This window comes from Trachypithecus francoisi, unplaced genomic scaffold (assembly GCF_009764315.1).
Source record: "Trachypithecus francoisi isolate TF-2019V2 unplaced genomic scaffold, Tfra_2.0 Lachesis_group4, whole genome shotgun sequence".
Classification (NCBI taxonomy): domain Eukaryota; kingdom Metazoa; phylum Chordata; class Mammalia; order Primates; family Cercopithecidae; genus Trachypithecus; species Trachypithecus francoisi.
In genome coordinates, this window is record NW_022681469.1 from 127,521,038 (window position 1) to 127,537,079 (window position 16,042).

The 16,042-nt window shown below is 51.6% G+C and overlaps 1 protein-coding gene across 1 annotated transcript; it reads left to right on the forward strand.

Annotated features, from left to right (window-relative positions):
- The first annotated feature begins 7,628 nt into the window (after window positions 1-7,628).
- Window positions 7,629-14,181, forward strand: LOC117072228 (SH3 domain and tetratricopeptide repeat-containing protein 1-like). Its single transcript, XM_033192136.1, has 5 exons — window positions 7,629-8,196; window positions 8,301-8,990; window positions 9,376-9,568; window positions 12,692-12,872; window positions 14,042-14,181. The coding sequence occupies exons 1-3, from the start codon at window positions 7,629-7,631 to the stop codon at window positions 9,525-9,527; spliced, it is 1,410 nt and encodes a 469-aa protein (XP_033048027.1). The 3' UTR covers window positions 9,528-9,568; window positions 12,692-12,872; window positions 14,042-14,181.
- The last annotated feature ends 1,861 nt before the right edge of the window (window positions 14,182-16,042 follow it).

The window sequence follows — 16,042 nt, forward strand, 5'->3', positions numbered from 1 at the left end:
CTGAGTTCAGATTTTACACCAATATTTAGAAAATCAGCAAAAGAACTTGGAGGAATGTTCTCAGGCATGCAGTTCAGCCCCCTGCCCACATTGTCATAAAATCCAAGTGTGTGTACAGGGAGGCGCATTCCTTTCTGTTCTCATCACAGGTCCTTTCCTGGCTCTGCACCTGCCTGTCATGCACGTCCGTGTGAAGAGACCACCAAACCGGCTTTGTGTGAGCAATAAAGCTTTTTAATCACCTGGGTGCAGTTGGGCTGAGTCCGAAAAGAGAGTCAGTGAAGGGAGATAAGGGTGGGGCCGTTTTATAGGATTTGGGTAGGTAAAGGAAAATTACAGTCAAAGGGGGGTTGTTCTCTGGTGGGCAGGAGTGGGGGTCACAAGGTGCTCAGTGTGGGAGCTTTTTGAGCCAGGATGAGCCAGGAAAAGGAATTTCACAACATAATATAATCGCTTAAGGCAAGGACCGGTCATTTTCACTTCTTTTGTGGTAGAATGTCATCAGTTAAGGTGGGACAGGGCATTTGCACTTCTTTTGTGATTCTTCAGTTACTTCAGGCCATCTGGGCATATATGTACAAGTCACAGGGGATGCTGTGGCTTGGATTGAGCTCAGAAGCATGACATTGCCCTCTTCCCGACATTCCCTACCTTTTCCCTCCTGTGCGGCTCTCTCACAAAGTGAATGGCCTTAGCCACAGCTTCTCTGCAGCTGCATCAGACTGTGGCGACAGAAGTGGTGGCTGCTGCAGGGCCTGCTGTCCCCATGGAGCCCAGTCTTGCTTGCTGCTGCAGCCTGGTGATCATTTTGCACCTCAAGTATGGAATTCTACAGAATGAGAGCCAACATGCTGGGGATGGGACGTCTTTATCACGGTGCTCTGCATAATTTAATCTTGGGTAGAAAGTATGGAAAAGTATGTGATACCTGTGGTTTGATGTCAGAAGGACGTTGTGAACTTGATGTGGACTGAGGATGTTAAGGTGCAACAGGCACCCCGGCTTCATTAAATGAGACTTCCCCATCTCTCTGCCAGGCACGCACAGGTGTATGGCCACATCTTATGTGTTATCCTTATCTAGAGTGCGCCTTGTTGTCATGCTTAAAGCTACATGATGATATTCTGCCTCATAGAGTAGGTCCCAAACCGCATTCAACACAGAAATGTACTCTTGCTATTATACATAGAAAGTGCTTTCATATACCAAGTGGGAGAGCAGTCCTAAAATCTGGGCTGGAATCACAGAAGGAAGGCAGTGGAAAGCAACAGATTCCCTAGTCCGAAGCAGATTTTTGATGAACCTAGAAACAGGACCAAGAGAAGTGAATTTGCTAAGGCCCTGAGAGTGTCTCACAGTAGGATTTGAACCTAGCAGTTTCTTGACCTATTCTTTTTTTTTTTTTTTTTTTTTGAGACGGAGTCTCGCTCTGCCGCCCAGGCTGGAGTGCAGTGGCCGGATCTCAGCTCACTGCAAGCTCCACCTCCTGGGTTTACGCCATTCTCCTGCCTCAGCCTCCCGAGTAGCTGGGACTACAGGCACCCGCCCTCGTCCGCCTAGTTTTTGATTTTTTTTTTAGTAGAGACGGGGTTTCAAACGTGTTAGCCAGGATAGTCTCGATCTCCTGACCTCGTGATCCGCCCGTCTCGGCCTCCCAAAGTGCTGGGATTACAGGCTTGAGCCACCGCGCCCGGCCTGACCTATTTCTTTAAATGATTAGTCATGCTTCCTCTGATTCCTATATAAACATATTTCTCATTCATTCTTTGTTTCAGTGAATTATTGCGGTGCTACCACCCATAACAGTATTTGAGTCAAAACGTGGCAGTGTTTATCCCTTTCCAAGGTTTTTAGTTACACAGTTTGTCAAAGTTGTGCTAACAGTTTCTTGTTGGTTGCAAGGTGTCCTTTCAGAAGCCAATCGTGTGGTGTATTTATGTTGATTGTTGGAGGTAGTTTGGTGAGAACCTACTTCGAGTGGCTGGCGTGGGCCTGGGGGACAATGACAGCTGCCTGCTTCATGGGCAGAGATGAAGTAATTGCTTCCTGGGAAGTACCATCCTCCTGGCCACACACTCCAGCCCATTTCGTTTGTGTTGGTTTCCTTGGCATCTGCACGTTTCTGGCTTCATGTGAGTCTCATTTATTTGAGCATATGACTTCAGGCTGTGGGGAAGAACGGCCATTTTAGCACAGAGATGCACACAAAGGAACAACTGGCTGAATGTGAGTGAAGATATTCTTAGGGGGGTTTCATTTCTTTTATTCTGTAACAGGCAGTCTGGGAAGCATTCTGGATATGTGGCCTGCGCTGTCACAGTTCCTGCAGGATCGCAGATCTTTGGAGATTGTAGTGATAACCGTTATCATGGAGAATGTCATTCTCGCAGGCTCTAATAAGTCAGGATTTATTCAGTGTTAATTTGTTAAAGACAACTGTATTTCTAGCCAAATCCATGTTAGACGTTTCTCCTGGCAGTGTTGCTGGGGCTATTCCCGTGCTTAGTCTTAGGGAAGCACGCGCCTTTGAATACTGCTGAAGCTGTGACTACCCAAAGCGCACCGGAGTACTTTTGCCATATGGGGTGTTAGTCACTGATACACGTCTCAGTCAGACCTGATGGATTCTTGACCCCTTTCTTTTTAAATTTTTTAATTTTAATTTTTAATTTTTGTTTTTTAAGAGCACAACCCCTCAGGTGGCCACCATGAATCTCTGGTGTTTTCAGTTGGCTGCAGCCTATTTGCCATCTCTGGCTCAAACATATTCGAAGCCTGATGATGCTTCCCTCCGTTCTTCTGCTGTGTGACCTCCGCGCCCGCAGGGTTCAAGACTGTCAGAGCTGGGAGCCCCCTTCACAACTACCAGGGTTTCTGGAACCTCCTTTATCTAGCCCTGGGGATGGAAGAGATGTCATCAGAGGTGAAGGCTTATTAGGTTTACATGCCATTGATAACGAATGTGGTTTTCTTTTATATAAGGGAAGCTTCTTATAATGCGCTTGTAGGGTAAGAAGCTTTTGAGGTTTGCTTTCTCTGGAAAGATAATTTGTGATCCTGCTGTTGCTTTCACAAAAATGTAATTTGCATACCAGTGCATGTTGTGTTACTGAGCACTGGCTGACAAATGGTTCTTAACTCGTCATCACTCAGTCACACTTTCTTGAATGGCATATGTGTGCCAGCTGTAGTAGGAACTTGCTAGGCTCTAGGACTAACCCTTATGAAATGGGTCCTGGGGGAACAAATGCATATAACTATAAACGTTTGAGGGGATATCGAGGGGTGACTATAGGTGCAAAACTTCGTTCATTCATTGCCCCATCTAGGAGGTTTTTTGTCTTAGCGTGTTCCATAGCAACATATCCGTGTATCAAAATATTCATCATATTATTTTGAAATTCTCTGCTTAGGTATGTGTTTTTCCGACAAAGTTTAGAACTGGTTAAGGACAGGCTATGGGGTATGTATTATATATATCTACACACACACATATATTTATATATATATACATTACCATTGTAAATATAAAATATATATTAATATATATGCACACATATATATTCCTCTATATATACAGACACACCACACACATATATATACACACACACATATATATGAAATACACACACACAACACACACACACTTCTACTGCCAAGCACAGAGAGTCAAAACTAGGCAAGAGTTGTTTTAGTGTTCATGAAAAAATAGATGTGCTTAGTTGAGAGTGTCCTTAAGTTGCCAGGGGAAAGACAGGGTGGATTCACAAAGGGAGATAGTGTTTTTTTTTTCTCTTTGTTTAACTCTTGAATTTGAAATAATCCAGACTTATTGAAAAGTTGCAAAAATAGTACAGAGAATTCCAATATACTCTTCCCTCAGATTCCCCAAACATTTCACCGCATTTGTACTTTCTTTTTCTCCCTCTGTGGATATAATTTTTTTTTTTCCTGAAATGTTTGAGAGTGGAAGCTAGCATGCAGGGCAGAGCGAAAGGCGGAAGGAGACAGGTGGGTTGGGAGGCTTTTTTTGTTTTTTTTAACCTTCTGAGATGGAGTTTCGCTCTTGTCACCCAGGCTGCAGTGCAATGGCATGATCTCGCCTCACTGTAACCTCTGGCTTCTGAGTTCAAGTGATTCTCCTGCTTCAGTCTCCCGGATAGCTGGGATTACAGGCACCCACCACCATGCTCGGCTAATTTTTTGTATTTTTAGTAGAGGGGTTTCACCACGTTGGTCAGGCTGGTCTTGAGCTCCTGACCTCTGATGATCCACCTGCCTTGGCCTACCAAAGTGCTGGGATTACAGGCGTGAGCCACTGTGCCTGGCGATTGGGAGGCTTTTGCAGTAACCCAGAGCGCTATGATGAGGCTGGACCTGGTTGGAATGATGAGGAAGGTGAGAAGTGGTTAGGTCTGGCATATATTTTGAAAGGAGAGTTTAAATGGGTTGGATGACAGAGAGAGAAAAAAGAGTTTTAAGGATGATGTCAAGAATTTTGGCCTGAGTAACTGGAAGACGGAGATGCTGTTATTGGGATCGGAAGACTATGGGAGGAGTGGGTTATAGCAGGGGGAATCAAAAGTGTGTTTTCGGCATGCTAAATTTGAGGTCCAAAAAGGGATGTGAAGAAGTGTTGGCTTGGCGCAGTGGCTCACGCCTGTAATTCCAGCACTTTGGGAGGCTGAGGTAGGCAGATCACCTGAGGTCAAGAGTTCGAGACCAGCCTGATAATTATTAAACTCGATCATTGATGTTTACTAATTAATCATATTATTGCTTCTAATACCTTAGGGAGTGTACACCTACCTGTGATGTTGTTCCTAATATCCAGGGACAGAGAGCATGATCTTAGTTTTAATATCGTAGTAGGTGTACACTCATCCTGTGACACTGATCCCAATATCCGGGGGATAGAGTATGACATGACTCCCAACATGGCAATGAATGGACAGCCACCTGGTGATATTACTCCTAATATTCACAGAACAAGTGTATGATATTGCTCCCAATATCGCAGGGTGGATACAGCTCTTCTGTGATATGGCTCCTAGTATCTGGAGGGGGAGAGGATGATAACAATCCCAGTATGGCAGGCTGTGTTCACCCGCCCTGTGATATTGTTATTAATATCCTGGAAGGGAGAGGATGATATGACTCCCCATAGAGCAGGAGGCGTACACCCAGCCTGGGATATCGTTCCTAATATCCATGGAGAGAAGAGGCTGATATTACTCCCAATATGGCAGGGGGTGAACATCCACCCTGTGATATTCTTCTTCATATTCCAAGTCTGAGAGGTTGATATGACTCCCAGTATCGCAGACACTGTACCCCCCGTGTGATACTCTTCCTGATATCTGGAAGGGAGAAGATGGTATTAATCCCACATCACAGGAGGTGAACACCCACTCTGTGATATCTTTCCTAGTATGCAGGGGGAGAGGGGATAATATTATTCCAATATTGCAGAAGATGTACACGCTCCCCCCGTGATATTGTCCTTAATATTCCAAGGCACAGAAGATGATGTTACTCCCAATATCGCAGAAAGTGTACACCCCTCAGTGATGTTCCCATGATCCAGGAGGGAAGAGGATGATATGACTTTCAACTCTTGCATCCTGCAATGCTCTCACCCTGCAACACCGACACCCAGCTCAACCCGACATAAGACCAGAGGTGCTGGCTGGGGGTGTTCATTGCTTCTCTTTTGTCCCTTGCCAGACTCAGTAGAGGAAGCTGAGAAGGAGCAGCCACAGGAACAAGTTAGGTTTTGCCCGTGTCTCAGGCTTCCTCTGGTTATGAGCTGGGCCTTGGAGTAACGCCGGGGGAGGGGACAGAGCTGAGTACTTTGGGCATTGGATGCGGCTGTCACCCCTCTGTGGTGTGGGCCGGGGGCTTGAGGAACATCGCCTGAGGTGGACCTGAACCTCCCGTCTACTCTGGCACTGGAGGCCGTGGGGTCCCACACTTCTTCCAATGAACAAGCTGACCCCCGCCTGGTCCCCGACCGAGGTGGGGCATCCTTTCCACTGCTGGGGCCCACTTGCAGCTGTGGGTTCCTTTTTCATGACCCGGAGAAGCTGCAGTTCACCTTGTGCTCTGCCTCAGAGTTGGGAGGCCACACTGCCCTCAGCGGGTAGCAGAATTCAGAGCCTTAGGTTGCAGGGGCCTCAACTGAGGTTCCTGAAGGGTCTGCTCCTTCCTGAGGGGAGCCAGTGGGGAAGGGAAGGCTGTTGTAGGTTTGCCTCAGGGAGGGGATAGTTCCACCCTCTGCCAAAGTCACTGGAGCAAAGGCACGTGGCTCTCCAGCTGCCCGGGAGGCCAGGGTAGTGGCTGGGAGGGGCTGTGTGCCTCTGCCGACTAGGGGAGATTTCTTAGCTAATCTAGTGTAGTCAAGTCAGACATTTGCCTCTAAATCATATTTATTTATTTTTTTTAATTCCGAGGCTTTACAGATGAATAAGGAGGCAGTTTGTATTGAAAATACTTTTTACATGTGAGCTTGAAACAGAGAGTCTGTTTCAATCTAGGTGTTTTCCTTCCCAGTAATGCCTCCTTTCATCCCAGGTTTTCCAACAGGAAATGCGCTCGTTTGCTCACCTCTGGGAGGGGGCTTTGGCTAGGAATCCACCAAAGCCAGCAGGCACCAGTGGGCTGCTGGAGCAGGCTGGCCTTTGTGAACCCTTTAGGAACTGTGGGCTTCAGGTTTTCAGTCCATCCAAGGTGAAGGTGACCTCAGAGGCCTGGAAGCTTTCCCATCCTTCCTGCAGGGATGGTCCGTTTCCCTGCACAGAGCTTGGTACCTGGGTACAACACCCCTGTCCTGTGCCGTCCGTGGCTTTACCAATTTTGCATAGCAGCTTTTGAGCTGATCAATAGCTCTGATTGGCTGTTGAGGATTTCATGGATTCCTGTACCCCACCGGGGGACCGTATGCTGACAGAAGTGACATTTGTAGTTGTGGTGCTGCATACACATGGGTCCAGTTAGAAGGCTTTGATTCTTTCGAAAGGGAAAGGCATCTCTGAGGGATCGCTGAGCTGACATAGTCTCCTCAAACCATGCTGTCAGGTGGGCGACAAAGCAGGACAGGAGGGTGGTTTCGTAGGAGAGTCGGGCCACGGGCCTGCGTGTTCTCTCTGTCCCCATAGTGCCAGAGTTCCTACGTGCTCCAGGCCCGGGTTTGCATTGCACGTAATTCTCAAGGGCTCATGGCAAGCTGCGCCAGGGACACAGAGGGCCGGGATGTGGAGACCCTGCCCTCAGTGGACCAAGGACTCACTGCTGGACTCTAATCTGTCTAGGTGTTTTTGTGACTTGCAGAAATACCTCCACCTTGCCTGGGCCTGGAGCCACAGGAGACCCTTCCGAAGGTGAGGAATGTTCTGGAACAATGCAAGACCTGCCCAAGTTGCCCCCAGGAGCCAGCGTCCTGGGGTCTCTGTGCGGCATCCAGCAACGTGAGCTTGCAGGACCCCGAGGAGCCCTCCTTCTGATTGGAAGCTGAAGAAGACTGGAAGGTTCCAGAGGCCCTGAGCTCACGGCTGCTGTTCCTGAACACCTCCGGATACAAGGCCAGCTTCCGTGGCCTGTACAACGTGGCGCTGCCATGGCTGAGCGGCATGTTCTGCAGCTTTAGCGACAAGGAGGAGCTGACTGGGCACCTGGCACAGGCTCGAGGGGCGGCCAAGAAAGCTGGCCTCCTCCTGGCCCTGGCCAGGCTCTGCTTCCTCCTGGGGCAGCTGTGCAGCAGGAGGCTCAAGCTCTCCCAGGCCCGGCTGTACTTTGACGAAACACTGGGGACCCTGGAGGGCAGCTTCGGGGACCTGTTCCAGGTGGTGGCTGTGTACGCCCACCTGACCAGCATTTACCGGAAGCAGAACCGGGAGAACTTTACACAGGTGGTTCCCAAAGCCATGGCCCTGCTCCCGGGGACGCCCGGCCACATCTGCAGCACCGAGGCGGACGGGGAGCTCCTGCAGCTGGCGCTGCAGTGGGCAGTGGGTGACCAGAGCCTGCAGGCCGAGGCCCAGGCCTGCTTCCTGCTGGCCAGGCACCACGTGCACCTCAAGCAGCCCGAGGAGGCCCTGTCCTTCCTAGAGCGGCGGTTGCTTTTGCACAGGGACTCACGAGCCCCAGATGCTGCGTGGCTCTCAGACTGCTCCCTGCTCCTGGCAGACATCTACAGCGGCAAGTGCCTGCCCCACCTGGTGCTGAGCTTTGTCAAGGTGGCCTCATTGAGGATGCAGGACTCGCTGTCCGGCTCGCTGAGGAGCGTGAACCTGGTGCTGCAGAACGCCTCCAGCCCCACAGCCTCCCCACCCAGACTTCCCACTACCTCAGAGGAGCGCTGGCCTCCCTAACCCCGGGCACAGGCCAGGCTCTGCGTGGCCTTCTCCACACCAGCCTGGCCCAGCCGTACAGCCACCAAGGCTACTATGGGCCGGCCGTCACCTTCATGACGCAGGTGGTGGAAGCCAGTGCTGTTGCCGGAGTCTGTGCCATCGTGGACCCCCTGGTGGCCCTGGGCTGGCTGCACGTGCTTCATGGGCAGAGTCTGGTGGCCTTGAACATCCTGCAGTCTGTCCAGGATGCAGTGGTGGCTAGCGAGGACCAGGAAGGTGTGATTGCCAACATGGTGGCCATGGCTCTGAAGAGGACGGGCCGGACGAGGCAGGCAGCCGAGGGCTACTACCGCGCCCTATGGGTGGTTTGGGACCTGGGCCAGCGGAGGAACCAGGCAGTGGTTCTGGTCAACTTCGGGACCCTGTGTCTGCACGCGGGTGCCAGCAGGCTGGCCCAGCACTACCTCCTGGAGGCCGTGCATCTGTTCTCGAGGCTTCCCTGTTTGGAGTGTGGCCGGGACTTCACCCACGTACTCTTGCAGCTGGGTCACCTCTGCACCCGCCAGGGCCCGGCCCAGCAGTGCAAGGGCTACTATAAGTGGGCCCTTCTGGTCGCCGTGGAGATGGACCACATGGAGAGTGAGTGCCCCAGTTCCTCCTATGTGCCTTCTGGGGCCACTCGGGTCAGGGCACACCTGGGGTTTGTGATTCGGAAACAAGTGGTGGTTTTTCCACCATCGAAAGTGCTGAGTCATGGCCAGCAGCAGATGTTGACAAGCGCCCTGGAGACAGGCGGTTCCCATGCAGGGCCAGGCCCTCTGTGCCCTACTGGGGCAGCCAGATCTTTCCGGTTTGCTCAGGCACCATCCTGCTTTGAGCACGGAAAGTCCTGCGTGCTGGGAATCCCTGGCCATAACCCTGGGATCAAGGCAGGCGCTGCTGAGCTGGGACTTGGGGCCCCTCCATGAGCCAGGCCCTGAACGCCAGTTCTTGTGCCTGTGTTATCTGCTTGGTATTTCGGCAGCCCTGCGCACCTGTCATCCCACTTCACAGAGGACACAGAGGCAAGTGATTGCCCAAAGCCACAGAGCAGTTCATGCAAAAGCAGCTCCTGCAGAGTGTGCCAGGCCCCACCCACAAATGGAGCTTGTGGGGTCCTTGGGAGGCAGGTACTGAGCGTGGGAACGTGAGCTTCAGGCCAGAGAAGCCACAAAAGGGTGAGTGGCGTGATGGCGGGGCAGCACTTGGCCCCGCGTTAGGGAAGCCTCTTTAGTCTGCGACCAGAGGGTTGAGAGGATTTAGTCAAGTACTGTGGATGAGGGGCTGGTGGTGGGGGAGGGGCTGGCGGTGTAGCCTGTGTGAAGGCCCAGGGGTGAGCAACTGGGGTTGAGCAAGTGGGGGTGAGTGAGTGGAGATGAGTGGGGTGTGAGCAGGGGTGAGTGAGTGGGGGTGAGTGAGCGGGGATGAGTGGGGTGTGAGCGGGGGTGAGTGAGCAGGGCTCATACAGGGAGGTGCAGAGTTGGGAGTGGGTGGGTTGGGTGCTGGATGGTGACAAGCTCTTCTGGAGAGCTAAGCAGGGCCTGGGGCCTCAGGCTGTGGCTTGCCTTTTCCCCAAGAGCACTGGGGAGCCATGGAGTGCTATCGAACAGTCACTGCACACGCAGCAGGGAACGGACAGTAGGTGGGCAGGGCTGTCCAAAATCTAGGCTGCAGAGGATAGATGAGGAAGTTGAGTCCAGGGAAATGGCTGAGACAAGGGATACTGTTGAGTCCCCTCTGCCTTGCAGCGTTTTGTCATGGCACAGTCAGACCACTCAGAGGTGCCTCCTGTGGCCTGGACCAGAGCCCCAGGGGCTGTGGCCAAATCTGCCCATTTCCCAGCACAGGCCTGGCACCCACTCCTGGCCCTAGGAGGGATGAGATTTTGGAAAGGACTGTGTGAAGGGGCCCCGGTCCCACACATCTGCCCAAGGAGGGGTGGGGGGTTCATACCCAGGCTTCTTCCCCAGGGACATCCTCTGACTGGAAGGAGACCCTCCAGGAGCCCAGCGCCCCAGCGGCCACTGCAGCCTCCGGTGGCTCCTGGCACAATAGCCTGTGGCACCTCCTCCTACGAGGCCCTCCCCAGGGTGCTGGGGGATTCAGACTTGGAAATGCAGGCCAGGGAATAGAGATCATGCTTCCCTGTCTCCCCACCCTGCGCTGAACGGTCGAGGACACTGAGGGTGGGGTTGATACCCCACATGCTTACTTGGGGTCATTTTTGAGTCACTTTCGGTAGTTCGTGTCCTTCTAGGAGTTTGGCTTGTGTCTAGATGGTCTGATTTGTTGGTGTACAATTGTTCGTAGTGTTTTCTTTTTTTTTATTATTATACTTTAAGTTCTAGGGTACATGTGCATAACGTGCAGGTTTGTTACATATGTATACTTGTGCCATGTTGGTGTGCTGCACCCATCAACTCGTCAGCACCCATCAAGTCATCATTTATATCATGTATAACTCCCCAATGCAATCCCTCCCCCCTCCCCGCTCGTAGTGTTTTCATGGAATCCTTTTATTTCTGTCAGGTCGGCAATAATGTTTCCTCTTTCATTTCTGATTTTAGAAACTTGGGTTTGTCATTGTTTATTTATTTATTTTTATTACAGATGGGGTCTCATCTTGTTCCCCCAGGCTGGTCTTGAATGCTGGCCTCAGCGATCCTTCCACCTCGGCCTCACAAAGCACTGGGATGACAGGCGTGAGCCATGGTGCTCAGTCTCTGATTTGAATCATTTGTGTCCCGTCTTTCTTTTCTTGGTCAGTCTGGTGAAAGACTTGTCAATTTTGTTATTATTTTCAAAAAACCCACTTTTGGTTCTGTTGACTATCTCTTTTGTTTTTCCATTCTCTGTATTTTTACTTCCCATTTCCACTCTCACGTTTATTATTTTCTTCCTTTTATTCACTTTGGGTTTAGTTCATTTTCTAGTTTCTCAAGGTGGAAGGTTAGGTTTTTGATTTGAGATTTTTCTTCTTTCTTTGAATGTAGACATTTACAGTGATAAATTTCCCTTTCACCACTGCCTTAGCTGCATCTTGGAGTTTTTGATACTCTGTGCTATTTTTTTTTTTTTTTTTTTTTTTTTTTTTTTTTTTTTGCTCCATTGCCCAGGCTGGGGTGCAGTGGTGCAGTCTTGGCTCACTGCAACTTCTACCCAGGTTCAAGCCATTCTCATGCCTCAGCTTCCCGAGTAGCTGGGATTACAGATGTGCACCACCACACCCGGCTAATTTCTGTATTTTTTCATAGAGACGAGGTTTCACCATGTTTCCCAGGCTGATCTCAAACTCCTGGACTCAAGCGATCCTCCCGCCTCGGCCTCCCACAGTGCTGGGATGACAGGCGGGAGCCACCGCGCTGGCCCGGGCTGTGCCATTTGTTTGCATTCTTCTCAAATTAGTTTTCAGTTTCCCTGATGGTCTCTTCTTTGACTCACTGGTTGTTTAGGAGTGTGTAATTTCCACATATTTTTGAATTTCCCACTTTCCTTCACTCTTGATTTCCAGTTTCGTGCCAGTACCACTGAAGAACACCTCTGCTTTGGTCTCAGTCCTTCTCCATTCACTGAGGCTCGTTTTGTGGCCTGGCACATGGTCTGTCATGGGGAATGTCCTATGGGCGCTCGAGAGGACTGTGTATTCAGCTGTTGTTGGGTGGCGTGTGTGACAGATGTCCATTCGGTGTATCTGGTTTCCGGTGTGAATCTTTGGAATGTTTCTGACACTAGAAAATCAGAAGCTTTCCACTGTTCCCAGCACCATGGCTTTGGGAGAGGCTGGTGAGCCTGTGGGTTTGGAGCCTGGTTGCATGAAAGAAGCATGTGTGGGAACACCAGGGCCTGGCTTTGAACCCCATTCCCCCAACATGATGCCATGTGTGGCAGATGTGACGCTTGGCTTTGCTCTCCTGGGGTTCCATCTGCGACAGGGGCTACTTGTGCCCCTGGCCTCATCAGCTCAGGCTGAAGGTAGCCCTGGTCCTTGCTAGAGGGACTTTGTGAAGCAGAAATAGATGGCCTGGTGCAGGGGCCGAGCCTGGCTAGGACCTCGGCCCTGGGAGTTGTAAAGAAGGCCGGCGTCTACCATAAGCATCTGCACCAAGCTGTGCCCATGTCATGGGGTGCTCAGCGTCTGCCCTGGCACAGGTGCATGGCCCGTCTGCGCTCAGGCTCCCCGCCTATGGGGCCCAGGTTCACAGAGGTGTGAAAGGAATGAGCACAGCACAGGGGCCTCCGAGCCCACCCAGCCTCGCTTCGATGCTGGGAGGCTGACATCTTCCCTTTTGTCTTCTGCCCAGGCAGGCTGCGGGCCTTCCAGCGGCTGTGCTACTTCTACAGCGTCGTCATGCCCAGCGAGGCCCAGTGTGTCCTCTACCATGAGTTCCAGCTCTCCCTGGCCCGCAAGGTGACTGACAAGGTGCTGGGGGGGCAGTTCCTGGAGACCATCAGTCAGCTCTACCTGTCCCTGGGCACCGAGCGGTGAGGGCTGGCTTTGCAGTGGTGGGAGTGGGAAACAGGGAAAGGGGGCTGGGGGGTGCAGGGCAGGGAGGGGGGCCACAGGGAAGCTGGCCCAGGGCCCCATCAGCCCCTTCCCTTTGGATCATTTGGTTCCTTGGCATCAGATGCTTTGAGCTGGTGGGTCTGGGGTCGTCCCAGGGCTGCTGCTGGCCCGTGAGTCCCAGCTTGAGCCTCCCTTGTTGGGTCAAAGGTCATCTCAACCCCAGCAGAGGCAGTACGTGCACTCTGGGCTGTTCTTCCTACTATGGTGGCTTTTGTCCTCTGACCTCTGCCTGCCCCGAGTCTTCACTCCTGGCCTTCATCTGTCCCCTTAAATGTGACCACAGCAGCCACCTGTGGCTTCTCTCCCACAGAAGACAGAGCCAATTGTGTCACCTGCTTCCCTGGGGCAGGGTTTCATGGTCTCACGTCACATAGGTGGCCCACTTGGCTTCCTCCGAGCATGGTCCTGGCCACCCCACTCACAGGGCCTGGTGACATTGCTGCAGTCACAGCCCCTCGAGTGTCGGACTTACTGAGAGAGCAGGGAAGGAGCCAGATTCCATGGGGACCCGGGAGACTGGCTCCAGTCTTGGCCTCAGGTTCACAGAAGGAAAATGGGCCAGTGTGCTGGAGCCATGTTTCTCAAAGTGTAGTCCCTGGACCAGCAGAGCAGCATCTATGTCACCTTGGAGCTTGTGGCAAGTGGGAGTTCTGCCCCAGGTCTGTGGAGCCAGAAGCTCTGGGGGGCAGGGCCAGCAAGCTGTACAGACAGGCCTCCTAGTGACTGTGATGCCTGCACACCTTGAGAACCATCGGCCTAGATAGCCTCTGAACACTAATGGCTCCTGGTGCGTCTGGCGAAGACCCAGGCCATGTCTGGGAGGCAGGGGAGATGGACTAGCACACTCCTCCTGCCACAGGGCAGCATGATGCTCGATTCCCTCAGAAGGATGTCCTTCATCTTTTCCATGCCGTGTGTGTTCACCCTGGCCCTCCCAGCAGCCTGGGAAGGGCAGAACACTGCACACACAAGAGGGCCGTTCCCAGTCCCCACATGCCAGATTCATCTGTCACCAGACCCACGGGAGGAGGCAGACTGGTTCCAGGAGGATGAGAGCCCTTGTTCTGACACCTGTGTCTGATTCCAGGGCCTACAGGTCCACTCTGGACTACATCAAACAAAGTCTGGGGATTCTCATTGACCTCCAGAAGAAAGAGGAGGCTCATGCCTGGCTGCAAGCAGGGTAGATCTACTACATCCTGCGGCAGAGCGAGCTGATGGACTTGTACATCCAGGTGAGTGGCAAGGGAGGCATGAGGGCCTCTGTGCTGTTCACTTTCTGTCTATCCATCCATCCATTCATCCTTCCAACATCTATTTACCTGTTCATCCTTCCATCCATCCATCCTTCCATCATCTTCCCATACACCTGTGGGTCCTTCCATCCATCATCCATACATTCACCTGCCCATCTTTCTATCCATCAACCTGTTTGTCCATCCAACTGTTCATCCTTCTATCCATCCATCATCCATCCATCCATCTTTCATCTGGTCACTTCATCCATCCATTCACCAGTTGGTCCATCCATCCATCTTTCCATTATCCAGCCATTCAGCTGTTCATCCTTCTACATCCATCTTCCATCCATCCATGATCCATCCATTCACCTGTCCATCCACCCATCCATTCATTCATCATCCTTTTATCATCCATCCATTCACCTGTTCATCCATCCCTCCATCCATTCTTCTATCCATCCTTTCACCTGTTCATTCTTCCATGCATCCATCATCCATTCATGCATTCACTCGCCTCTTCATCCTTCCATCCATCCATCCTTTTATCATCTATCCATTCATTCATCCATCCTTCCATCATCCATTCATCCATCCTTCCATCATCCATCCATCCATATATCCATTCGTGTATCATCCATCCACTCACCTCCTGTTCATCCTTCCATCCATCCATCATTCCTCTATCCATCTGTTTATCCATTCATCCATCCATTCATCCTTCCATCTGTCTATCCATTTATCCATCCATCATCCATCCATTCACTTATTCCTTCTTCCATCCATCACCCATCCATCTTTCCATTATCCATCCATTCACCTCCTGTTCATCCTTCCATCATCCATTCACCCATCCATCATCCATCCACTCACCTATTTGTCCAGCCATCCATCATTCCTCCATCCACCCACCAATCTACCTATTAATTCATACTTCCATTCATCTGTCCATTTGTTTATCCATACATTCGTCTATCCACCATCTATCCGTCCATATGTACATACATCATCTACCCTCCACCCATACATACAGACATACATCATTCCAACCATCCACCCATGCATCCATCCGTCCATCCATTCATCTATCCACACATCCATCCATCCATGTGTCTACACATCTGCTCATCCATTCATCCATCCATCCACTCATTCCTAAGCCACTGCTGAGCACCTGTTGTGTGCCTGTTCCCTCCCTCCAACTGGTTCCCTCATATCGTCCCCCAGTGGCCAGCATCTTCTCCCTGAGGGCAGAGGCGTGGCCCCTCACAGTGCCTAGCACCTGCTGGTTTACAGCACATGCTCAAGTAATGGGACCACTCAGTTAACACACAGAACAACGTGCTCCAAGCGACACGTGGCACATCTCCTTACAAAATGAATCTATCATAGCGGCTGTTTTCAGAGGGTTTCCCAAACACAGTGTGATCTGGAACAAATTGAAGCCCACGAGCCTGGTGAAACTTTCATTATTGAGCACCTGCTGTATACCTCCTTGAGCTGAGGAGAAAGATCAAGAGCTCATGGCCAAGAGGGGACCAGGCCCCCCCAAACACACTGTTGATGTGCGGCCCTGAGCTGCGGCAGCGATGTGGGAACGCAGAAAGGAACCAGGTGATAGACTCCCAGAAATCTGGGGGCCACGGAGACTGTTTGAGTGCGGGGGGGTGGGCTAGGGCAACCGCAAGGCGGAGCCGCAGCTCCAGCTGTGCAACAAGCCGATGGCAATGCTGGCCATGTTGGAGGAGCCCCAGGAGGGCTTGGAGGTTGCCCACATGGCCCTAGCACTCAGCATCACTCTGGGTAAGTCCCCTGAGCGCCCGCCCTGCCAGGATCCACACTTTGCCAGA